The sequence below is a fragment of the Peromyscus maniculatus genome, chromosome 1, assembly GCF_049852395.1.
Source record: "Peromyscus maniculatus bairdii isolate BWxNUB_F1_BW_parent chromosome 1, HU_Pman_BW_mat_3.1, whole genome shotgun sequence".
In the NCBI taxonomy this organism is placed as follows: Eukaryota; Metazoa; Chordata; class Mammalia; order Rodentia; family Cricetidae; genus Peromyscus; species Peromyscus maniculatus.
Window position 1 is genome coordinate 8,460,828 of NC_134852.1, and position 26,695 is coordinate 8,487,522.

Consider the following 26,695-nt stretch of genomic DNA (forward strand, 5'->3'; position numbering starts at 1 on the left):
GAATCGATTTCCAAAATCCAGCCAAGCACCAGGGACAGGTCCTGATCTCACTGCTAGGATCCTTACAAAGAGCTGGAGCTACACAACTATCACACATATGCAGTGGGCCTAGGCCTGTCCCATGGAAGTTCCCTAATTTGTAGACCGGAATCAATGAGCTCACACCAGCTCAGGTCAGCTGTCTCTGTGGGTTTCTCAGTCATGACTCCTCTGGCTCCAACAATTCCTCCTCCCTTTCTTCAGCAAGTTTCCTGCAGCTCAGCCCAATGCTTTCCTGTGGATCATAAATCTGCCTCCATCAGTCACTAAATAGAGTATGTATGATGACAATTAACATTAGATGATCAGATCAGGCATTCTCTCCACTACTGCTAAGATTGTTAGCAGTGGTTATCTTTGTGAATTCCTGGGGATTCTCTGGGGCCAGGTTTCTCTGTAACCCCAAAAGGCCCCCATTATGACATCTCTTTTATTACACTCCCTTCTGTCCTGCCTCCTTCCTGCATCCAGAACCCAGCCCACCAAACTCACTCCTTCAAATTGCCATCTGGAGGGACCTCACCTGCCCTCCCCCCAGTTTACCCAGGAGATGATCTCCTTTATTTTGCCTCCCCAGGGATATCCAAGGATCCCTCTTTGGGCCCTCCTTGTTGTCTAGCCTCTCTGGGGCTGTGGATTGTAGGTTCCTTATCCTATACTTACTCCAAATATTCAATTATCAGTGAATATACACTGGTGAGTATATAAAAGGGGACTGGCTAGAGAAACCCACCCTGACCCTGGAAGCCAGGATTAGGGAAGGATGTTTCAGATAAAGCCAGTGAGGGAAACACAGTTTAGCTCAGATCAGAGCCATCTCTGCCCCTGTCCAACTGACTTGTGAAAACAACCAATTACAGAGCAGAACAGTAGAATACTGGCCCTAGGGCCCAGGACCAGGGAAAGAAACACAGCCTGTGTTTGGGACCTGAGGCAGAGAAGTGAACACTTTATCCCCAAATCCAGAACCTAGGAAATATGCCCTGACTCTGAAACTAGTACCAAAATATAACACTCTTGGCCCCTAGAATCAGAGTCAGTGAAAGAAATGTGCCCTGGCCTTAGAGGTAGTGTCAAAAAGCCAAGAAAGGCCAGTGAAAGAAACACAGTTTGGCCCTGAAATCAGGGCCATCTCTGCCCCTTGCTCACAAAACTGGCCAATCCCTGGGCAGAAAATAAACTAACCAATCACAGTTGACTCTGCCCCCTAGACATCCTATATAAACTGCACTGTCTGGTCAGTTGTGAGCTGTTCTCTCCACCCTGGTAGAGGCAGCTACTCTCCTGGACCTCCTCCTTCCCAAATAAACCTCTTTTTTCAAAACAGTATTGGGTGAAGACCTTTATTGACAGCTGAACAGAAGAACCTTGCTGGGAGGTCCCATAGTGGACTGAGCAAGGGGGAGCTGAACAGAAGAACCTTTCTGTGACGTCCCATAGTGGACTGAGCGACTAAGAGCTGGTAACACTGAGCCAGAGATTGTGGTTCTCCAGGAGAGGAGCAGGATTGCTGTGTCCTGTGGGGAAACCATCCCCCATCATACCATCATACCAGGTATATCTTGACCTTCCCGAAGAGTCAAGATAATCTTCCTTGCTGAAGAAGTTCCAGGCTTGACTCTCCTGAGAAGTCAGAAAACCTTCCTTTCCAAGATTGGGCTGTTTTGTTACAGTCTCAGCCATCAGAGCTGTGCTAAACAGCTCCAGGTATCCAGGACACCTTCAGGGCAGAGCTCTTGTCCTAAGTAGCTCTGAGGTGTCTGGGATACCTCGCCTTCTAGGGCTGAACTGTCTCCTTGCAGTTTCAGCCATCAGTTTACCTACATTTGGTGCCGAAACCCAGGACACCAAACCCAGAGTTTTTGCAGTTTACTAACATTGGTGCCGAAACCCGGAATACCAAATGCAGAGCTTTTGCAGTTTACTAACATATACCATGTTTATTTTTCTAGATCTGGGATACCTCACTCAGAAAGATTTTTTTCAAGTTCCATCCATTTGCCTGCAAATTTCAGGATCTCATTGTTTTTAAATGTACCACATTCTCTTTATCCATTCTTTGGTTGAGGGGAATCTAAGATGTTTCCAGGTTCTGGGTATTATGAACAATGCTACTATGAATGTAGTTGAGCAAGTATCCATGTGGTATCATTGAGCATCATTTGGGCATATACCCAAGAGTGGTATAACTACGTCTTGAGGAAGATTGATTCCCAATTTTCTAAGAAACTTCTATATTGATTTCCAAAGTGACTGTACAAGTTTGCAATCCCACCAACAATGGAGGAGTATTCCCCTTACTCCACTTCTCTCCAACATGAGCTATCATCAGTGTTTTCTATCTTAGCCATTCCAACAGTTGTAAGATGATATCTAAGAGTCATTTTGATTTGCATTTACCTAATGACTAAGGATGTTGGGCAACTCCTTCAATGTCTTTTGGCCATCTGAGATTCTTCTGTTGAGAATTCTCTGTTTAGATTTGTGTCCCACATTTTGATCAGATTACTTAGTATTTTGATGTCTAGTTGCTTGAGTTCTTTATATATTTTGGAGATCAGCCCTTTGTCAGATGTGGGGTTGGTGAAGATCTTTTCCCATTCTATAGGCTGTCATTTTATCTTATTGACCATATCATTTGCCTTACAAGAGCTTTTCAGTTTCAGGAGGTCCCATTTATTAATTATTGATCTCAGTGTCTGAGAATATAAGTGTCTGGGAATATAAAAGTGATAAGTGGGAATATAAAAATGATAAGTGTCTGAGAATATAAGTGTCTGGGAATATAAAAGTGATAAGATAAAAATGCAGGTTATTTAATCTCATTTTAAAAGAACAACTACTAGCTTTAAATATTTACATTGATATGGATCTCTACATATTGGTAAGAATTTATGGTTATTTTTGTTAGAACATGTCTACTCTTGTTTAAGCATTATACCCATATAACTCATTTAGCAATGTAATGAAAATTTCCATTCCTTGAAAATTATTTTAGCAACTAAGTATGGTATAAAGAGATGCAAGTTAGTAGTTATTTATAACAATCAAACTTGTAGTCATATAAAGTATGTTTTGAAGATCAAACAGAGACATATTTTAGATAGACAGGTTGTCTTCAAACACTTCAGAGATTTACAGAATATAATATTTAAGATATTTTAATAATGTAGGCATTTTTTTTGACAAGGAGACATGTCTGCTCCTGGCAGTACCAATATACATCAGAGAAGATGATGGGCATTGAAGAAAATCCACATGAGCTTACTATCATTGTGGCAAAAGAGAGCCACTGGACAAGAAAGTGCTCTTGCCTCAACTGGTGGCACTTTGTGTCCAAACTGGACAAGCAGGACACAAAAGAAAGCAGCTGCCAAATTTTTGCCAAGACTAAGTAGAACAGCCCTTCAGAACAATCTGCCTCACAGAAAAGTCAGTCAGATATTCTGGGCCTTTAGTCTGAAGATGGATGCCCCAACATTACAGATGAACTTTGGGTGACTATCTAGGCAGCTAGCTGTTGCTGTCATTTCTCACAATTTTTGGAAGTCACTTGCACTCCTTGCATATGGAGGAAATATTATTCCTTTCTCCAATCTCTGAGGAAGTTGAAGATTTTACAGCTATAGTTATAGTTTTCCTTGTTACACCACAGAAAATAAACTCACTATGACAGGTAAAGTGAATAAGATTGAGCGACATTAAAAGTTAATTTTGATAATTCAAATTAGGGTAGAAAATGAATTAGGTACAACTTTTGGAATCACCAAAATCGGATAGATAATGGAATCTTTTCTCTGAATTTGTCAAATGTTTATTGACTAGACATTTTTGATGTATTTATTGCCTATATATTGTATTTAGTCATGTACCTATTGTATATAGTTTTTCTATATTATTTTACCCTACTTTCTTTAAATTTAGACAAAAAGGAGAAATGTGGTAATATTTTGCTTGTGCTCTAAAAATAAAGCTTACCTGGAAATCAGAGGGCAGTGCTAGTCATGAGTTAACCATAGAGGCCAAGCAATGCTGTCACATACCTTTAATCCTAGCACTTGGGTGAAGGAAACAGGAAATGATGTGGCTGGGCAGAGAAAGGAAGTGATAAGATGGGGTGTAGACAGGAACTTGACTCCCTTTCCAGGCTGGTAGATAAGATTTGGTGAGATTTCATAGATTTGGTGAGATAAGAGGTGATGTGGCTAGCTCCTTTGTCTCTCTGATCTTTCAGCATCTAGGCTGATATCTAGCTCCAAGTCTTTATTTTACTACCCATCAGAATTCAAGCTACAATGGAACAGTGTTCTAATCTTCACTGAGGACTTAGCCCTTCACACTGATTGTCAGATGTGGGGATCCTTGCAAATGCTATGGGTGGCAGAGAAATAAACATTGAAAGACAAGAAGGAAACACAGTTCAGCATGACTTAGTTGTCCTGACTGGTACAAACTTCTGGAGTCTGAAAACAAACAGTTTGTTTTAAGCATATTGAAACAGTACACTTTGAAGGGAAAAAAAGTATCCCAATATAATGCAGTCCCTAATGCAAAAGGAAGTATAATGACATTCAGAATCAAAACAGTGTACATGTAATTTTTTGCAAAAGATAGACTGTAGAGATAGGCTACCCGTATTAGTTTAAGGGTCTAGGGAAAGCTCTTATGTGTTCTCTATCACAAATAGCTTAGTGGTCATTGGCTATTAACCAAATCTGGTCCTGGTTTTCAGAGCCTGAGGGAGTACCTGGCTATGCAGATAATTTACACAAAGACTATTAATCATCTTCAGTCCTTATTTTGGGAGCTTGATATAGCCTGGCCTTTCAGAGAAAACAGTGGTTATATAGACTACTAGCTACTTCTAGACCTGCTTATAGGAGATTGATAGAATCTGACCCTTCAGACAACAGAGATCACCAGGCTATTGATCACTTTTAATTTCCATCTCTCTAGGAAAAAATTAGGCTCTATGCCTGTTTTTTGAAAAGACAACCATGGATTATTGATTTTGCTGGCTTCCCTAGTGGTCATTGAGCACAAATATTTTGTTTTCCTAACAAGTATTCATAATGAAAAATTAAATAGAAAGTTTTCAGGAAAATGGAATCAACTGAAAATCAGAGTTTATCATAATGAGCAAGTTTCAGAAAGATAAAATACTACATATTTCATTATGTAGTATTAAATAAAAATTGTTTCTATAATTTTATTTTTATTAGTTTTTATTTTAGAAAACAAAATATAACGTTTCTTTTTTGCATATACACGTATGTCATACTGTGTGTGTGTGTGTGTGTGTGTGTGTGTGTGAGAGAGAGAGAGAGAGAGAGAGAGAGAGAGAGAGAGAGAGAGAGAGAGAGAAACAATGCCATCTCTTATGATAATCCATGAGACTTGTAGACTCAGATGTGACAGATAAGAAGAGGAGAATGAAAAGGGTTGGAGAATAAAGGATGGTGCATAAGAAGTTCATGTAACAGGAAAGCAGAAGAGAGAATCAACTAGAAGTAGAAAGAAAACCAGCAGGAGCAGTGGGGTGTGATCTAAAGTCTTCCAAGAACAAATTCAGGCATTTCTCAGACACATCAGGCCGAGTTCTAAAACACTATATAGAGACCAAAAGCCATCTTGGAACATCTACAGCAACCCCTTCCAAGATTCAGGGACCATCACAAAAGAAGGCTTTGAAAAGAACATAAAAGCTAGAAGATGGGAAGGTGTACAGTGAGAGGCTGGTCTCTGAACATGGCAAGGCTGTTATACAAATGAAAGCGCCACAACTGTAAAACTACCTAGTCAATCAATAGACATGAATATGCAACTGTATCCATGCTGAGCTGATGACTAACAGTCCTTCATAAATATTCTCAAGAGAGGTGTAGCTCTTGTTTCTAAATATTTTAGGCAATTGTAAATGGCAGTATTATCTTGATATATCTGCTAGTGTGAATTTTAATGTAAAATGTCAACTTGCCAGAATCCAGAATCTTTTCTAGAATCTAAGAGTTGTGTAAATCACAGAGAGTTTGCATATGGGCATGTCTGGAGGGAAATTTTCTGGTTTAGTAGAATTGGTGTGAAGAGCCCTGCCCAATATTTAGTGAGTGGCATCATTTCCTAAGTAGGAAGTCCTTAAATCTTTAGGAGTGAAGTAAACAAGTTGAGTATAAGCATACATTCCTTGATCTGATTTTTGTTTGTAGATACAATTTGACCACTCTCTCTTGAGTGACAGTACTTTTGATTCACCCACAATGATGAAACTGCAAGTGAAACAAACCTTTTATCCTCCAAAAATAAAGATAAAGATAAAAAGGTTACAGGCAAGTGTGGTAGTAAACACCTATATTCCCAGAATTGGGCAGGATGGAAGCGAATTAACTCAAGTTAGAGGCCAGTCTTGGCTTCATGACTGAAATCTGGTATAACCTGGGCTGCATAATATAGGCTGCCAGAAAAAATATAAAAAGAAATTTAGCATGAAAAGAGAGATAGGAATTTGAGCAACTTTAGACTTTTTTAGGAAAACTCTCCTTTTATGTTGGAAATATAAACAAAAGGATTCTTTGTTTCTTCTGCAATTCCCCACAAGACAAACTAAGTATTTCAAAAAGGAACTGTTTATTTTGCATTAGAAGTAACAAATTTAGAAATGTGTGGTCAGTAACTGAAACCTCACACCTCCTGTGGGTCCTACTACCTCACAAGTACCTGTGGTTTTGAATGCACACTAACAAGAAGCTAACTGGACTACAGCTATATCAGCATTTAAACCCACAAAAAAACATCTTCCTATGTCCCAGTGAGTCCTTAATGAAAGTCAGTTATCAAGAAAGACAGAGCTCCCACAAAATCTAAACTTCTCTTAACAGGGAAACTAACTTATTTTAGTGGCAGTCAAGGATAACCTCCTAAGCATTCTGCTAATGTGACTGTAACTGTCTGGAGCTGTGGGGTTTGGCTGCCTCTCTTAAACCAATGACAAACTGTCTGGGTTTCAGGGTGAATGAAAATTATTGAGAGGAGACTGAGGGAAAGAAAACTGCATGGAAACCCTCAAGACTGTGCTTATTTTGAAAAGAAAAATGTGTTATGAATATACAGAAAGACATGTGAGAGTTAGAGATATTTATAAGAAATGATAGACTGGGGGGCACATGCCTTTAATCCCAGCACTTGGGAGGCAGAGTAAGGCAAATATCTGTGAGTTCAAGGCCAGCCTGGTCTATAGAGCAAGACCCAGGACATGCACAAAATTACACAGAGAAATCTGTCTCAAAAAAAAAGAAGAAGAAATGATAGACAGAATGACAAACAGAGGTAAATAGATAATGAGTAGAATAAAGTTGTGTAAAAAGAGATGATTGAAAAATAGATTAATAAATCACAAATACATAAATAATTGACAGATCATTTTACTGGTAGAATGAAGAGGATAGAAAAAAAGATGATTGATAGCTAATGCATATATATGTATGTAGACAGGTAATAGATAGATGATACATACATGCATACATATAGATACATAGAAATAACCAAACTGACTAGATACATGACAGATAAATAATAGAGTCATAGATGAGAGATAGATAATAAGTGCTAGAAAGATAGCTACCAACATGATTATAGGTCACAGTGACATACATAGTTGATATACCCAAACTTATTGTCAGATCATTAAGTACATAAATAAAATATTGTAGAGGTATAATACAAGGAAGTTAACAGCACACCGAAAGCTCTAGAACTAAAAGAGAAATCACACCCCAGCAGGAGGATAGGGCAAGAAATAATCAAACTGATGGTTGAACTTAACATGATACCAACTTAATAAATACAAAGAATCTATAAAACAACTTATTCATCAGAAAAATCAATAAGATTTACAAACCCTTAGTCAACTTAATTAAACCATAGGAAGAATATCTAAATCAAGAAATAAGACATGAACATAGGACATAAAAAAGACAAAGGTCGGCCGGGCAGTGGTGGCGCACGCCTTTAATCCCAGCACTCGGGAGGCAGAGGCAGGCGGATCTCTGTGAGTTTGAGGCCAGCCTGGACTACCAAGTGAGTCCCAGGAAAGGCGCAAAGCTACACAGGGAAACCCTGTCTCGAAAAAAAAAAAAAGACAAAGGTAAATCAAAGGAATCATACTTTACAAACCTGTACTGCACCAAATTGGAAAATCTGAAAGAAATGGATAATTTTATCTATGTACAACACTTATAAAGGATAAAGATTAAATGAAGATTACATAATAATTTAAGCAGACCTGTAATACTTACTGAAATCAAAGCACTCAATAAAACATATCCCTAGGCAAAAAAAATTGATTTAGCACAAAATTCTGCCATAAAGCCAATATTCCTCCAGTTATTCCACAAAATACAAAAAGGGTATTCTATGAGGCCACAGTCACCCTGATACACAAACCAAGCTATGGTCCTTGGTAAAAGGCAAAAGGCAATTGTAAAAGGGGAGTCTCTTTAGCATCGCATGAGAGCACACACTGATTAAATGGTGGGTGAATCTGTGCATGTGAGTTCTGGTGCTTGTAAGGGCAAAAGAGGGCATTGGTTGGATCCCCTTGAGCTGGAGTCACAGGCAGTTGTGAGCCTCCTTCTGTGAGCACTGGGAACTGAAGTTCGGTCCTCTGCAAGTTCAGAACACACTCTAAATGGATAAATGATTTCTCTAGCCCTGTACATTCACCATTCTTTACCAAACACACCAGAAATGAATTTTTATGTCGTGTTGTTTCACTTCATTGTTGAATGGTTGACATGGAAATATCTGAGAATGTTTAATATGTAAAATTTGACAACTTGTCTTTGCATATTTTCCGACATTTTTATTTTACCAGGCTCTTTCCTGACTCTACAGCACTTTATTTCAGCAGGACATACACTATTCTCGACAATGAACCTAGATATGAAACATCAATATTTTCATGATGTATTTCTAGAAGATTCTGTCAGAGGCCATGAAGCTGCAAAACACTGCAAAGAACTGGGAACATTTGAAACTGGACTGACTATTGGCCACAGAAATCCTAGAAGTATAGTATGCATATGTAATATTTAAGACCTGCAACATTTTATTATATTGTTAGGCTTATTGTTTCAAATAAATTATACTTAAACAATTTTTCCTTTCCTTACTCCCCTCAACCTCTAAAATATGGCCATTTTCTCCTCTCAAATTTATCTTTATTTTTAATTACCATTAAATATCTATATATGTATTCCTAATTTTATGAATGTAATCAGATTGATGTGTATAATGTTATTTATATTTACATGATTTTATATTTACATTTCTAACAGATGCCACCTCATAGCAAACATCTTCTTGCTCTATTTATTACAATCTTTCTTTCCCTTCTTGCATGATGTTGCCTGTGCCTTAGGTACAGGAGTTCTGCTGTAATAGATCAGCTAGACCTGGACACCTCATAATCACTTGTTCTCTCTATTTTTTGTTTTGGGGTTTGTATTGGTGTTTGTTTGATGCTAATCAATGGATTTTTTCCATTCATGTGTTTCCCCCTTCATTTCCATGTATCTATAAGGAGAATATTTAGATATCTAGAATGCAATTAGGGGTTATACTTGCTTTGAGTTTGTTGCAGTTGATAAGTATGAAGCTATTTGCATTCTTATACAAGCAGTGATTCAGTCTGAACAAAACCATTTGTTGAAGATACTGTCTTATTTTCCAGTGAATGTTTTGGGTTTCTTTAGCAAAGATCAGCTATGCATATATGTCTGGAATTATGTCTGGGTTTTCAAATTCATTCCGTTGATGAACCTATCTGTCTTTTCACATACACTGTGGTGTGTTTATTCACATAGGTCTATAGTAGGATTTGAAGTTAGGAGTGGTGAGACCTCCAGCAGTTCTGTTAGTGTTCATGATGGTTTAACTATCCTGTTAGTTTCTCTGTGTGTTTACATTAAAGCCAGAAATTGTCTTTTTAAGATCTGTGTAGCATTGTGTTGAAATTTTGATGTGACTGTGTAAATGGGATTCTTTAGATTACTTTTGATAGGATGGGCTTTTTTTCTATGCTATTCCTACTGATACATGAGCATGAGAGATTCTCCATCTTTTGATATTTTTTCAACTTCTTAAAACAAATTTCAAATACAGCAAAAACTTACTTGCTTTGTTTGTTTGATTTTTAAAGAGTGTAATTTTATTATTCTAAATACCTACATGATTAATTAAGAAAATGAATAACTATAACCTGAAACTGGAATAATAGCAGTATAGTCATTTTAACTGACACATTAGGACTGTTCTTACAATATGAAAAATAATTGTTGAACATGTTGTATAGAATGCCAGAGGAAACACTGAGTCTCGAATTTAAAAAGCAAAGGAACACATCAAAACTTTTAGTACAATAATCAGATATAACCATTTTGAATAAAGGAAGTGGGTTCAAGATGCAACTCAGTTGTAGTCATGATAAATACTTTTGATGAAAAGCTAAAGTCTGAACAATTTCCAAGAAGTTATGATCCACAAAGTCAATGACAAAAGAGATTTTTTAACTTAGTATGAGAACATACACTTTAATCAAAGCACTTGGGAGGCAAATGAATTCAAAGTTGACCTAGCTTGGTCTACAAAGTGCATTCCAGTAATGCCAGGGCAACAGAGAAAGCCTGTAACACACAAAAAATAATGAATGTAGCAGCGAGGGCGGATGTTTCTCTTGTTATGCCCTCCGTGTTGTGGTCAGGTAGACACTGCAAGCCTCCTACGACACCCAATATGTCTTATTCTGCTTCTGCCTCTTGCCATCCAAAGCAGCACCATGCTGTCTGTGCTCCTAAACCTGATCTGCACTGGTGAGTCCTGCTGGGAATCGATGGTGTGGAATAAGAGGGTGGAAATATCATCTTGGGAGGCTGAATTTGCCTGCCTACAACAGAAACACTGGCTTCCATGTTTTATATTTAGTGCATGAGTTCATCTTAACTAAGTAAACTCTCATTCTAATGTACAGAGGCCGAACAAGACAGGGATGTTAGATGGCCAGGCTAATGAAAAAAGAAAGATGAGATAATCATGAGTTTTTCTTTCCAGGTCTCTTGCTATTCCTGAGGACAGTGGCACAAGAAGGTGAGTCCATCTTTAAATATTGAGATACTGAGAGATCTGCCTACCTCTGCCTCCTGAGTGCTGAGATTAAAGGCGTTCGCCAAACTGGGCTACAGAGAAAGTTCCAGGAAAGGAGCAAAGCTACACAGAGAAACCCTGTGTCAAAAAAACAAAAAAAAAATAAATATTGAGATACTATCCATTGCAATAGATAGGTTTCATTCTAACAGGAGAGCAGGCATCACAGGGTGTTGGCTGCTGGCTTCTGTGAGTGACTTGTTGGTGAGCCTTCTGAATATTGAAATTAGGACTCTGAAAACCTGTCACTCAGTTCTTTCATAGATTGTCCCAGATACTGTTCTTGGCTGAATCAGACTTCAACTTTTATTGGATACACTTTTAATTTCTGGTTGTTCAACACAGGGTTTCTCTGTGTTGCCTTGACTATCCTAGAATTTACTTCGTAGACCAGGCTACCCATGAACTCAGATATTCACCTGCCTCTGTCTCCCAAGTGCTGCAATTAAAAGTGTGGGCCATAACACCCTGTAACTCATGACCAGACACTCTTTCAGCTTGAGGGATTCCACACACTTCCCTGAGCTTATTCTCAGAAACTCTGTCTGTTACAGTTTTTCTGAGAAAATTTTTATTATCTCTGAAGGAGAGTATTGTTGACATTTGTAGGCAGAGTTTATCTTTTTTCCACTCAGCTGGTCGTCCTGTCTCCTGTGTACTGTAGGTGTTCACTCAGAAGTCTGGCATTAGCTGTACTGGAAGTCACTCATGTTCTTTTCCTCTTTTGTCAATCTGATGTCAGGATCTCTCATGACAATTATATGCTCGGTGATCCTGATGATTGGATTTGAATTTGTTTCATGTCATTTGACTATCTTTACCTGACCATTTTCAGTTTTCTTCATGTCTCAAGAGAGTTGTACAGTATTTTCTCTAAGTAAATTTTTCTCTCCTTTTTCTAAGCTTTATTTTTCTGTCTTTCTGTAAACATTATAAAATTTCTTTGTGAATTCATATAATATTTTAATAATATTCATTCTGCTCCCCAAACTCATTCTAAATGGCACCTCCATCCTCCCAAGTAAACCTCAATGTTCGTTTTCCTTTCTTGAAATTTTATGACTTACAATTTGGTATTTGGATGGTTTCAATTTATTTTCATTCAGGTTTTGTATTTACATTTCAGATCATGATCTAAGCTTACTGACTCTCCTATATTATAATCAAGTAAACTGTTGGAATGTTCTCTTAACTTTTTAATGTTTATATTTATTTGGTGAATGTGTGAGTGTGAGTAAGTGATTGAGTGAGTGTGTGTGTGTGTGTGTGTGTGTGTGTGTGTGTGTGTGTGTGCACCATGGCACAAGTGTGAAGGTAGAGGAAAACCTGCTGGAATCAATTTTCTCTTTTTACTATGTGCATCCTGGCAATGGTTTTCAGAGAGTCAAGATTGGCAGAAAGAGCATTTGCCCACTTAGACATCAAGCTGGCCCATATATTCTTCCAATTCAATAGCTGATTTTTTGTCTGTGGGGGTGGTTTACAAAATTTTTATTTTGTTGGTGATTCATTTCAAAATTTCAAAACATTTTTTACCCAGAGTTTCTTTTTTCATAGTTAGATTGCATCTTTTTACTTTTATAAAAGATGTTTTTCATTGTAAATTATATGGAGATTTCCATACATAACTATTCTATTTACATCATTTCCATCCTTGGAATGTATCCAAAGAATGTGATGACCTATGGAATAAATGCTTATTCAGTCATGTTCTTTGCTGCTCTATTTGCAATAGCCAGGACAAGTAAACAACCTGAATGTCCTTCAGCTGATGAATGGATAATGATATTTTAACACATGTTACTGTGGCATTCTGTTCAAGGTAAAAACAATGGAATTAGCATTGACATAGATAGAACTAGGAAATCTCATACTGAACAAGATAACCCAGGCCCAGAAAAACAAATGGCATATTTTCTCTTTTGTATGTGACTGATAGCTCCAATGCTTTATTTGTGTGTTTTATTCTCCTAACAATTGACAAGGATTTTTTTATTCTTCTTTCATATATTATATTCCTACCACAGTTTCTCCTACTTCCACTGCACACACACACACACACACACACACACACACTCAGTCTAGCACATATGCTTGTATCAACACTGAACAAGGAAACTCTATAGGAGGAACAGGATACCAAGTGTAGGTATAAGAATCAGAGACAGCACCAAGTCCCAATTCTAGGTGTCCAAAAGAACACCAAGCTAAACATCCATAACACATGTGCAGAGTACCTATCTTAGACTCATACAGGTTCCCTGATGAACTCTTCAGTCTCTGTAACTGAAGGCCATGAGCTCATCCTAATTGAATCTTTGGGTCATGTTCTGATGATGCCCTTGACCCCTCTGGCTTCTTCAACCCTTCTTCCCATCTTCCATGGGCTTCCAGAAATACTGCCTAATGTTTGGCTGTGGATCTCTGTATGAGCTGCCATCTGTTGATATATCTGTTTTGATTTTGATTTTGAGGTCTTGCATCCACTTAGACAATGGTTTTGAATGGTGAAAGAGAGCCATCTATTTGCATTCTTCTGTGTGTAGACATCCAGTTATACCATTTGTTGAAGATACTTTGTTTTTTCCATTGTATATTTCTGTCTTCTTTATCAACAATCAGGTATTCATAGCTTTGCAGATTGACATTTGGGTCTTCAATTACATTGTATTGATCAACCTCTTTGTTTTCTGGGTTTTTTGGTTTGGTTTGGTTTGGTTTTTTAAGACAGTGTTTATCTGTGCAGTTGTGGTGCCAAATTTCATACATACAGAGAAAGCCGACAGACTTGTGTTTTTCCTGATTTTAGTGGAATTGCTTTGAGTTTCTCTCCTTTTTGTTTGATGTTGACTAAAGAGCTTCTGTATATTGCTTTAGTTATGTTTAAGTATGTTCCTTGTCCCTCATATCCCATTATCATTAAGCCATGTTAGATTAAGTTCAAAGCCTTTTTCAGCATCTAATAAAAAATTATGTGAATTTTTTTCAGGAGTATATGGTGGATTGCCTTGACAGATTTTCATATATTGAAATACCCGTACATCTCTATGATGGAGTCTCCTTGATCACTTTGGAAATCCTTTAATGTGTTCTTGGATGTATTTTTGCAAGTGTTTAATGGAATATGTTTGCATCAGTGTTCATGAGAGAGATTGGCCTGTAATTATATTTTTATTGAACCATTGCATGATTTGGGTATCAGGTAACTGTGCTTTCATAAAATGAAGCAATGTTACTTCTGTTTCTAAGAATAATTTGAGAAATATTGGCATTATCTCTTCTTAAGTCTGGAAGAATTCTTCACTAGAATTTACTGACTCTACTTTTTTCTTTGGGAAACGTTTATGGAGAACTTCTGTTTCCTTAGGGGTTATAGGGCTATTTATATTGTTTATCTGACCTTGATTTACTTTGGAAAGTGGTAGCTAATGAGAAAATTATTCATTTTCTTAGATTTTTCAGTTTTGTGGATTACAGGTTTTTAATGTGTGCCCTAGTGATGCATTTGTTGTCTTAGATGTGTCTTTTTATGTCCCACATTTCATTTCTGACTTTGTTAATTTGTGTATTTTCTGCCTGCCTTTTAGTTAATATGAATTAGGTGGTGTAGCTGAAAGTTTTCCCTGGTCTTGCCCAAACCCACAGATCCCACAGCAGATTCTAAAATAATCACTTAAACTCAGACCATTTCTGTTCATCTTTTTGTCGCCATGTGCTCTGTGGCTTTACCTGTGTGCCATTACATGCTGCTTCCCAGACAGCAGGCCGTCATCTCCTGACTCAGCTTTCGTGTTCCCAAAAATATCATTGTCTGCTTATCCTGCCTATACTTCCTGCCTGGCTACTGGCCAATCAGCATTTTATCAACCAGTTGGAGCAACACATATTCACAGCATAAAGAACATCACACAGCAAGTTGGTGTCCATTCTGTTGATTTTCTCAAAGAACAAACTCTTCATTTTACTGATTCTTTATATTATTTTCTTTGTTTCTCCTTTGTTGATGTCAACCCTCAATTAGATTATTCCCTGCTGTCTTGGATGTGTTTGCTATTTTTTCTAGATCTTTCAGGTGTGCTGTTAAGTTGCTAATATGCAATCTCTTTAATTTATATATGTAGGCACGTAAAGTTATGAACTTTTCTCTTAGCACTGTTCTCATTGTGTCCCATTGGTGTGGGTATGTTTGCATTCATTTTCATTGAACTGTGTAATGTTTTTCATTTCTTTCTTACTTTGGTCTTGGCCCAGTTTTCTTTGAGTATAGCGTTCTTAACTTTCTATGAGTTTGCAGGCTTTCTTTTGTTTCTGTTTCCTAGAATTCCAACTTCAAACTATAGTGGTCTGATATAATTCAGGGGTTATTTAAAGTTTCTTGTATCTGTAGAAACTTGTTCTGTGAAAGAGTATGTGGTCAATTTTTGAAAAAAAATCATGAGGTGCTGAGAAGAAGGTATATTCTTTAGCATTTGAGTGATATGTGATGTGGATAGCTATTATGTTCATTTGGGACACCATGTCTGTTAGCTCCAGTGTTTCTCTGTTTTCTTTCCTCCAACAAGACCACAGCAACCCCAACAAGGCCACTCCTCCTAATAGCCCACTCCCTTTCAGGCCATTGCCTTTCAAATCACCACAGAAGTCTATTTTGTTAGATATTAGTATGGAAAAACCAACCTGCTTCTTATATCCATTTGCTTAGAAATTCTTGGACCAGTGCTTTATTCTGAGATAATGAGGTGATGTTTACCTTCAATATTAGGGGTGTTTCTAGTATGGAACAAAAGGATGGGTCCTGTTTTCACACTATTTTGCTAGTCTGGATCTTTTTATTAAGGAATTGTGTCCATTGATATTGAAAAATATTAATGACCGATGATTGTTAATTCCTGCTATTTTGGTGGGGGTAGTGGTAGTCTCTCTCTCTGTCTCTCTCTCTGTCTCTCTCTCTCTCTTTGTGTGTGTGTGTGTGTATGTGTGTGTGTATGTGTGTGTGTATGTTGGCAAGTACATGAACATACATGTTCTTCCATTATTTGCCTTTACTAGTGTGAAATTATTTATTTCCTGTTTTTACATGAGTGTAGTTAATATTATTGGGATGAAGATGTCTTTCTAGTATATCTGTGGGGCTGGATCTCAAGACAGATATCGTTCAAATTTGACTTTATCTTGGAATATGTTGCTTTTCCCATATATGGTGATTGAAAGTTTTGCTGGATGGTGGGTCAAGAACTGTGGCAGCATATTGACTCTTGGGAAACTGAACCTACTGAGTTAGAGAGTTACATATGCTGGAGCACAGCATATCTGCTCTTCATGCTGGTGGAGCCTTCACCTGTTCTTCTGACTGTTCTGGCCTGTCCATGAGCAACAGATATCTGCCCATGTTTTGTTGGTGGTTTCTTATACTTCTGTAAATTAATTAAAAACACTCTGGGGCCGGGTGGTGGTGGCGCACGCCTTTAATCCCAGCACTCGGGAGGCAGAGGCAGGCGGATCTCTGTGAGTTCGAGGCCAGCCTGGTCTACCAAGTGAGTTCCAGGAAAGGCACAAAGCTACACAGAGAAACCCTGTCTCGAAAAACCAAAAAAAAAAAAACACTCTGGGAATTATTCATCATGGGGTTTATAGGTCTCCTTTTTTGTGTTTACTTCTTGAGTCTCACCATTGTTCTCTGTAATGTTTTACGTCTCTGATTTCCATGCTTGTGCTCTTACACTTGTGTGCCTGTGCACTAATAATAATGAACTCCTCTGTCATGTAGAGGAGTTCAGTGTTGCTACATAGTCCTTTACTATTTAGTATAACTGGTGATAGTAGTCAGGTCAACTTGTTGCAACCCTGGATTGACTGAATTTGGTGTGAGCTTCTATAGTTTGGCTGGGTTTCTTCCTGTATTTTGAGATTAGATGCTGTTGCTGGATGTACTTCCTGGTTCTTTAAAAGGCCTGAAAACACTCTGAAATAAAGAACAGTCCCTGGCTAGGGTCTATGATGTTTGCTGGGTGGCCAGTGTTGCAAGATGTCCACCAGAGCTGACTGGTAGTATAGCTTGGAGTCTACATAGTCGTGAATACAGAGAGCTGCTGTTGTCTCCTTCCTCTACAAGTTGGATGCAGATAAATTAACAAGTTTCATGAGCTGGCAATTATCAGTCCAAATCCATTCTAAATATACATAAACAAGGTGCTGAGCAATACTAGACTCCCAATATTTCACATAAAAGGAGCTTTGAAATGATGGAGGAACTATGTATATATCAGCCTCTAGTTTATCACACTTAGTATAGAAACATGAACCTGTATAAACTCTGTGAATGAAAATTTTTACAAAAGTACATGAGTGCAAATTAGTTCAAAAGACTCATTCCTCATCATTGTTCTAGATCTTCTCACTTCTGTGGTCCTGTTGGCTATCTCTCCCTCATCCATGAGTTTAAGAACATTCACGATATACTTCTCACTGGAATATTGTTAGAATTCTGGAGTTGGTGCATCAAGAACTGTCATTTTCTGCTCCCTTGGTGGCATCAATTCTGATCTATCATCTCAATCACATTAACCTCTCCTTCTACACTTCTGGTGTAATTTCTTTTTAAATTATATTATTGTCATGATGAAATTTGCTTCATTATTCAAAACTCAAAATTCTCAGCTAGAATATCTTAACATGAAAGATATAGCATATATATATTATGTTGGATAACACCTACAGTCTTTGTCTTAGGGTTTTTATTGCTCTGAAGAGAAAACATGACCATGGAAATTCTAAGAAAGAAAAACATCTGATTGAGGTTGACTTACAGTTCAGAGTTTTTGTCCTTTAAAATCACGGTAGAAAACCTGGCAGTGTGTAGGTAGTCAGGATGATGATACTAGAGAAGGGGCAGAGATTTCTGCATTTTGATCCACTGGCAGAAGAAGGCGACTGTTTCACACTGTTAATAGCTTGAGTTAACAGACTACAAAGTGTGCTTCCACAGTGACACACTTCCTCCAATAAGGCCACACCTACTCCAATGAGGCCCTATCTCCTATTAGTGATATTCCCTATGTGCCATGTAATTAAACAGAAGAGTCTATGTGGACCACAACTATTCAAAAAACCACAGTCTTTTACACTCATCATTTCAAAATGACACTATTGTGTACAACACATACAAATCTAATCAACTCATGAAAGAAATCCATGGCAGACCAAACACTAATTGCACCAAAGCACAACTCTGTGAATCTATAGATTTACTCTGTTACTGACAGCATCGTGGTTTAGGGGTTACTCATAGAAGCAAGGGTGACTCAAACCTTACTTAAAGCACACCCCAATATGAGTGATTATCATGAAGCCAAAACCCTGGAGCTCAGTGCACAACTTGCAAGCAGCCCAACAGGTCTTAGACATTAGCACTCAGAGCTCAGCTGGTCCAGTATCTTACTCTTTCTATAGAGCTGGGAAGGGCCACTGATGAATTGAATGTTTCAACTTTCCATGACAGAGAAAGTTTGTTTCCTTTCTGTATCTCCTGAAAATTTCATCCTCTTACATTGAAGCAGGGATGTTTCAATTCAGAGAAAAGAGTTATACAAACGACCCCAAAGAAGAGAAAAATGGAGACTCGGCTCTCAGGGATGAAGGAGCATCATTAAATATTTTCTCTGTGCATTCCTCTGCAGGATATCATGAAAAGCCTTCACTCTCTGCCTGGCCAAGCCATATTGTTCCTTTGGGACAGCGTGTGGAACTTCAATGTGACTCTCATAGTGCCTATTACAAATTCAAGGTGTACAAAGAAAATGGTAATCCTATCCCTCAGATCCAGGGAAGATCATTCCAGAAGAAAATTTTATTGGATCCTGTGACATCAGCACATGCAGGGACATACAGATGCTATGGTTTGAATTTTCATTACCCTATTAAAATTTCAGAAAAAAGTGACCCTGTGAAGATCATAATTTCAGGTTAGAAATGATGTTTTGAGTTCCTTTCATTTCCCCAAATCTTCCAACCCTGGAATTTTCAGAAAAAGTGTTAGTAAGAGGTTTGGACTTATAAAGGAATATTCAACACAGAAAAATAGATAATGCTCTGGGCATAATAAAATGTAAAGGTCATGCATTTTTTTCTAGTCCCTAAGGCTTCCTGTGTGTTAAATATGTCAAGGAAAAAATGGGCTGGAAGATGGAACTCAGATCTTAACAAGTTGATATCAGGATGCAAGAATATCCTGAATTATCCCAGGTCTGTAGAACTACAAGAGTTGATATAACAAAATAGGGAAAAATCCATTTGTGGGAAAAACAAACATCATGAAGGAGACACTGTGTCCCAAACTCTGAACATGGAGGAAAGGTACAAGTGCCAAGGAATGCATGAGGCTCTAGAAGCTAGAAGACAAAAAATGGATACTTTCCTAGTGATTTCAGTAGTTACTACCCTGAAGAAACCTGATTTATGCCATTTGGGCTTTTCAGAATTCTGATCTCCACAATACTTGTGTTCATTTTAAGAATGAAATTTGTGGTAATTTTTATGATAGCAATTGGAAAATAATATAGGAACCCATGTCAAGAGCAATTTTAGAAGCATGGTTTGGATGCTCTGAGAGCAGTAAGTTCAGGATGCTAATTCATCAACATATTGGGAGGAAACAATGCTTTTGATTCTGGATCAGGAATGTCTTACAGAAGTTTGAACCAAGCATAGGGCTAGAAGTGATTCTCTGATAACCATGTTCAATACTAATTCCTTCATTCTGCCAAGGATTATACTTTATCCAAAGTTGCATTAAAAAGGACACATAGAGCAGCCTGGTGTGAAAATTGCCATGTTTCCTGCACATTCCAGTCTTAGAAAAAGACAATAGGGCCTATGCAATTAGGGTTCAAAAGACACATTGTCACAAAAAGCCAGTATGAAAATATTGTGATAATCCTAGTGTCAGATAAGGAGGAAATGGACACAAAGTTTGAGGAGTCTGTGTCTAGAGTTGAAATAGACAAGAACAAGTGCACTGGAGCACTCATAGGAAGAACAGACCAATTGAGGGAGAACCATAGGTCTTCAAGGACACAGAGATTTTGATCAGGTTCATACAATTTCTTTATTGTTAGGAATCTACAAGAAGCCTTTCCTTTTGGCCTTACAACCTCCCCTGGTGAATTTAGGAGAGAAGGTGACACTGGAGTGTCGATCAGAGATTATGTTTGAAATCTTCATTTTGACTTCACATAAAAAAGGAACAATCAAGGACTCTTTCAAACTCTCTGCAGAACATCATCGTTGGAATTTCAAGGCCAAATTCTCAATAGGTCCTGTGACACCTGACCATGCTGGAACTTACAAATGCTATGGTTCTTACAGTCACTCACCATATGAGTGGTCAGACTCTAGTGACCCCATTGATATAAAGATCACAGGTAAGAGGGTGCATACACACTTTTCATTCTCTTTGTGATACAGAAAAATATTCTCTACACTAAAAGCTGTGGGAAGCCACAAGAAAATGAGTGTGGGAAATTTACATGAAGGCAACCTTGGTGAGTATTTTATTGATATAGAGAATGAAAAGAAATACACAAGAACAGACCCTTGGTTATAACATAAAGCATAGATACAGAAAGGTGCAAATGAGTCATAAGTAGAGGTACACAAAAAATGGCAATTAGGTGAGCATAATATGAACCAGAGAGAATGAAGTCTTTCTACTAACATTCAGAATTTTTTTACTTCTACCTCAATAAGAAGTCTGTCAAAAGAGCCAGAGAGATCATGTGTCTGACCTGAGTCCAAATACATAATTGGGCTGATTATTTAATGAATCCTTATGCCTTCACACAGGTGGAAACCAGAAAAGGCTGTGAATTAGTAAACATGGAATGTGTGCTAAGAGAAAAACTACAAAAAGACAGAAGCCTGAATGGAAACTTCGAAAGCAGAGATGGAATAATTATAGCAGATATTAAATATGTCAAGACAGAGATTGTCTGACACATGATATGCCTGGCTCTCTTGGTAGAAGTCTTATAAAGGTAGAAGCAAAAAACAAATTCTGAACTAAGTGCTTGGGAAGTAGATGACAGATCACACTTGAGCAGTACACACACTAAGAGGAACAAGAGAGGGAAGATCACCATGGCCATTGTTCAAGAGAAATATAAATATTTATGGAATATTCTGTACTTTGAAAGAGAGATTAATTAACACACATGTAAACAGATACAACACCTACAAAGAAAAATAGAAAGATATTAGATTCTAGATTTTTATTATATATAGGATGGCAATGTTATAGGTCATGAATTTAACAAGTGACCATGAAGGAAGAAATATTTAATATTTAATATTTAATATTGAGGGATGGGAAATAAATGAAAGGAGTAGGAAATGAGGGGAGTAAAGAGATCAGCCAATCTGGTCCAAGGGAGGGAAGAGGGGAAAAATGAACAAAAGGAGCTGTATGAGAATGTTATAATGAAGACTGTTACTTGGTATGCTAATTAAAACAAAATCATGATTAATTCTAATTGAACCCATTGATTTGCAAAACAATTGGAAAAATTGAAATATAGAGAAGAGAAATTGGTAAAATGAATGTGATTATTGGAAGTAGAAGGTCAATAAAGAATACTAGCCTTAATATGGTTAATATTGTGCATCTATAATTACATATGTAACAACAATTTTTTAAAATATTAAATGATATATAGTTTAATTTCAAAACTTAAAACAAGCATAAAATATATTATGTTTGCATAGGAATATTTCATAATGAAATTGAGTGCTAGATAAAATTAATTATGCTCACAAAAACAAACTTTAAAGACAGATGGAATGAATCCATGCAAATAGAGGGAGAAAATGTCATTAAGCAAAAATTGGAAAAAATAGTCTATGACAGAGTGAGGTCATAGACTAAAGATGGTAACATAGAAATAAAGAGAGAGAGAAGGAGCAAAAGAGAGGAGAAGAGAAAGGGAGAAATAGAGAGGGGGAGATGGTAAGAGGCAGAGAGAGATCAAAGAAATAGAAGCATGTAGTGGGAACACTGAGGATGAATGAACACTGGTAACTAACTGTCTCTTCCTCTTTTCTTCCAGGTTTATACAAGAATCCTTCTCTGTCAGCCCTGATGGGCCCTGTGGTGATCTCAGGAGAGAACATGACCTTGTCCTGTGTCTCTGCCCTTCAGTTTGACATGTTCCATTTGTCCAGGGAAGGGGTACCTGAGGGAAATGGTCTGCCTGCAGTGCAGAACCAAAATGAGACATTCCAGGCAGATTTCCTTCTTGGTCCTGTGGTCCCAGCAGGGAACTATAGATGCTATGGATCTTTCAGGAACTCTTCCCATGTGTGGTCCAATCCAAGCGACCCCTTGTACCTTCTTGTCACTGGTAAGAGAACTTCATTTATATATCATATACTGAAGCCATGTCTCAGAATTCTCCAATTGATGATAGAGAGAAAATAGCATTGGGAACTACAAAGAAGGACCGCACTGTGTTCTAATGCCGTGTGTGTGTGTGTGTGTGTGTGTGTGTGTGTGTGTGTGTGTGTGTTACATTTATACATGTGTGTATACATATATGATATATATGTACATGTATTTATATATGTATGGGTATATACGACATGTGTACATATATATGTGATTATGCATAGCTTTAGACATACACATAATAATAGTTTTCAATGAAAAAGAGGATATCAATTTAAGAGTGTTGTGAGGATATGAGAAACTTGGAGGAAGGGTTGCTGGGAGGGACTGGAGAGAGGAAAGGGAGGGGAAAGGGAAAGAATTATATTTCAACTAAAAACCTTTTGTAAAAAAAAAAACATAGAATTTGGGAGTTGGTAGCAGATTACAAAATAACAGAAAGGAGTCTCCCAAAAGTGATTTATATGACTTTGCATCCACACTGGGATGTCTGTGTATAGAGGTGTATATGAAAATGGGTCAGGACAGACTCATTAGGCATGAGCTTCATATCAGTTTGGGCAGAGCAGAGATGGAGCAGCCCTCCTGAACTCTTGCTCACATAGATCTTCCCACAGCAGTCCTATGAATCATCAAAACTTGAAATCCAAAGAGAGAGCCAACACCCAGAAGCAATTCACTAAATGTCATCCTATAACTCTACAGGCTCAGCACTAAGAGGTGGAGTGGGTGGTGGTCACTGTCCAAATTAAAAAAAAAAAACTTTCCTTAAGGGGAAGGCAGACAGCCTCTGAGGAACTTTCTCCTTCTCCTGTCCCCTTCTCTAGTTAAATCAACAAGAAACTACTTCTTACACAGAACCAGACTCCAAAACTAGTGAGTAACTGATTCCTCTTCTAATGTGGAAACTTAGGGACCAAAAGCTCTTTGTTTTGTTTTGTTTTTTGTCTCAGCTCCTTCTTGACTCTGTATTCTTGTCATCATCGTCTCCCCTCTCTGATTCTTGATCTCATCAACATTAGATGTTATTTAGAGCAGTATGGGAAATTTAATGACTATTCATCTCTAATTTCTGTACCTGAGACCTTGGTGAGTGAAAAGGAGAGTAAATTTACTCCCTTCCCAGGATCAATGAAGTGCTCATTCTAGCTCTGTTCCTCCTGGAGAGGAGTTGATGGGGACTGAAGAAGGAAACAAGTGAGCAGAAGGGAGGATTTTTATATAAAAATACTACTTCTGACAGATTAGACTTGACTTCACTTTTTCCCTACAAGAGAATTAAATGTTTAGTTCAAGGTGTCACAGAAGCAAAGCAAATCTAATGAGCACTGATATCAATCTCAGATTGAGCTACTGAACACATGATTTGAACGTAGGGTCCTGCGGTTTTCTGCCACTTGCATAACACCTATATATTCCTGGATGTGTGGACCTCTTCTGGAGCACAGTCAATTTACTAGTAACAACACTCCTGAAACTGACACTCATTCTCCCAACAATCACCAATAGCCCATAGCCCCTTGACTAGGGATGAGACCTCATGTCCACCTCCACTCTCCATGATGGGATTTGGTCATGCTTGAACTTGAGCCATTCTTAGGCATGCTATCTCAACCTCCTGTGAAGTTCATTTTTCACCTGCCCTCAGTGTACAGAAGACAGATTTCTTATAGTTACCCATAGCCTCTTTTTGCAATCTCTTCCCCCATATCTTTCAAAATGATGCTAAACATTTGGACACTGATTTGAGATATAAACATCTCATTTAGTGTCATAATTCTATAGTCTCTTCATCTCCACAATTTGCCCAGTTGTGGGTATCTGTATTAATCACCATCTATACCAAATATAGATTCCTCTAATGAGAGTTGAGAAATATAGTCATATCTGGGTATAGTGATAATTAATTAGAAGTCCATTTAATACTGTTTCCTTTGAGCAGATATTATTAGTGGGTTCTCCATCAAGACTCTTGTCCTAAAGCAATATTTTATCAGTTACCTATTAATCAATAACTACTATGTAATCTGTCAAAATGGGGGTACTGAGATATACCTCTTATTGGGTTGACATCTTCCTCCAGAGAACCACAGAAACCTGCATATTCTGATTGGACTGTCAGTGACCATGATCCTTGCCTTCCTCATCATCCTCCTTTATTCTTGGTGCTCTGCCAAAAAGAGTAAGTCTCTGGACCAAGCCAGTGAATGTCATCTGAGTAGTGTGAGAAAACAAGACCAGAGAAGTAGAGGTATATTTTCTTAATTTATAAGAAAATACTTTGACCAAGACAGGAAAACTAAGACAGAGCTTTCTAGAGAAAATCCACAGCCCGTGCTCATCCCCACAGTTTTCAGACCACTGAATAATTCCTCAATGTATCTTTGCATCCAAAGCATGCACTAATATCAAGGAGAAGGTTTAACGAGAGAGAGAGAGAGAGAGAGAGAGAGAGAGAGAGAGAGAGAGAGAGAGAGAGAGAGATTGGGAGGCAGGCAGAGAAGGAGGAAGAGAAGGAGGGAGGGTGGAAAGGAGGAAGAGGGCAGAGAGTATGTGCTGAAGAAAGAATTTCTAGGGTACAGCATTGTAGAAAATCTAGTTCTAATTTGCAGTGGATGAGCAACCTTGGGTTTTTCCATATCTCTCACTAGTACCTTGCATTTGAAATGAGAGTGCAGAAGTACTTTATTACATGGGTTTGATTAATTCTGTCTTCTAAAATGCAGCCATCATGGGTCAAGACTCTGAAGTAAGAGCAACACTGAACAGACAGGTAGGTCGTCCTGAGTCTTCTCTCTTCCATACAGTCTAATATACCTTTATTCTCTGCAAGATTATGTGTACACAATATCACTTAATGTTTACCTCTTTCTAGGACCCTGAAAGAGAAGAAGTGCAGGAGGTGACATACTTAACATTTGATCAGATGATCTTCAAACAAAAATTGACCACTCCTGATTCCCAGATTCCCAAGGAATTTTCCACAGATCCCAGTTTATACATGGAAGTCAGGAAATGTTAAACTGAGATGAAAGATGGTCATCCCATGAATTCTCAAAGAAAGTTCTGAGGAAGACCACAGTCCCTTCTCCAGTAAAGACCAATAGATGCAGTGAAACAAGAGCTGGAATGTGAAGACAGAGGCTTCTAACTTAGGGACCATGCTTCATCATTGTAATATGGTTCTGAAAGTGGCTTTCCTTTACTTACAAAGGTTATGGTCCTTGCAACCCACTCAACAGAAATGAAACTCTTTTCCTTAGTTCATGGGTCTCTATTTAATTTCTCTCTGGCAGACCTCTATAACCTGACTGGCTGTAAGTTCTTGATGTACTTGAAGCTTTAACCATGTTGAGTATCTCACAATTGCAGATCAACAAGAGGCTCACTCTTTATTAGTGTATGTTACGAATATGTAATCATGTTATACAACACAATGGGTTTCAAATAAATTTCATATATATCATATTCACACTCAGTAACCCCATCTTGTCTTTCTAACTCTGCTCTTAGAGTTATCATTCTGAAAGCCTACAGTTAACATTGGGTTTTACCATTTGCTATACTGTATACCCCAATTGCTGTATGTCAAAGTCTTCTCTAACCAGAACCATCCTCATATTTTTTAAATATTTCAATGTATACATCCCCATTATCGAAACATTTTCTAAGGTGTGTTTGAATAAGCACCTCATTCTCTTCTTTTTCAATTACTTTCCTGTTGAAAAGTTAGTTCCTCAGAATTGGAACATTGCCTTTTGGAAGAAAAATAATTAAGTCACAAGAACTAAACTAAACTTCAAAAGGCTCCGGAAGATTGTGAAATATACGGAATGCAGAAGGGTCCTCCCTAATTTCATATGAGTAATAACAAAAGCTGAGGAGATCCTCCAGTTAACCAAGCTGCACAATATGCAGTGATGCAGGTTTCCTTTATCTTCACCCACACTAACATTGGTTTTTGGGGGTGCACCAAATTTTGTGTCACCCATGTTCCCATAAGTATCTCTTCATACATTGGGG

The 26,695-nt window shown here is 37.9% G+C and overlaps 1 protein-coding gene across 1 annotated transcript in view; it reads left to right on the plus strand.

Moving 5' to 3' along the window:
• LOC121826098 (killer cell immunoglobulin-like receptor 3DL1) overlaps positions 1 to 25,694 on the plus strand; it is a 38,965-nt gene extending 13,271 nt beyond the window's left edge. The window contains exons 4-9 of the mRNA XM_076561853.1: positions 18,912 to 19,034; positions 20,349 to 20,654; positions 22,335 to 22,628; positions 24,756 to 24,854; positions 25,399 to 25,445; positions 25,548 to 25,694. Coding sequence (XP_076417968.1) covers positions 18,912 to 19,034; positions 20,349 to 20,654; positions 22,335 to 22,628; positions 24,756 to 24,854; positions 25,399 to 25,445; positions 25,548 to 25,694 — 1,016 coding nt within the window. The remainder of the gene's footprint in view (positions 1 to 18,911; positions 19,035 to 20,348; positions 20,655 to 22,334; positions 22,629 to 24,755; positions 24,855 to 25,398; positions 25,446 to 25,547) is intronic.
• Positions 25,695 to 26,695: the final 1,001 nt, after the last annotated feature.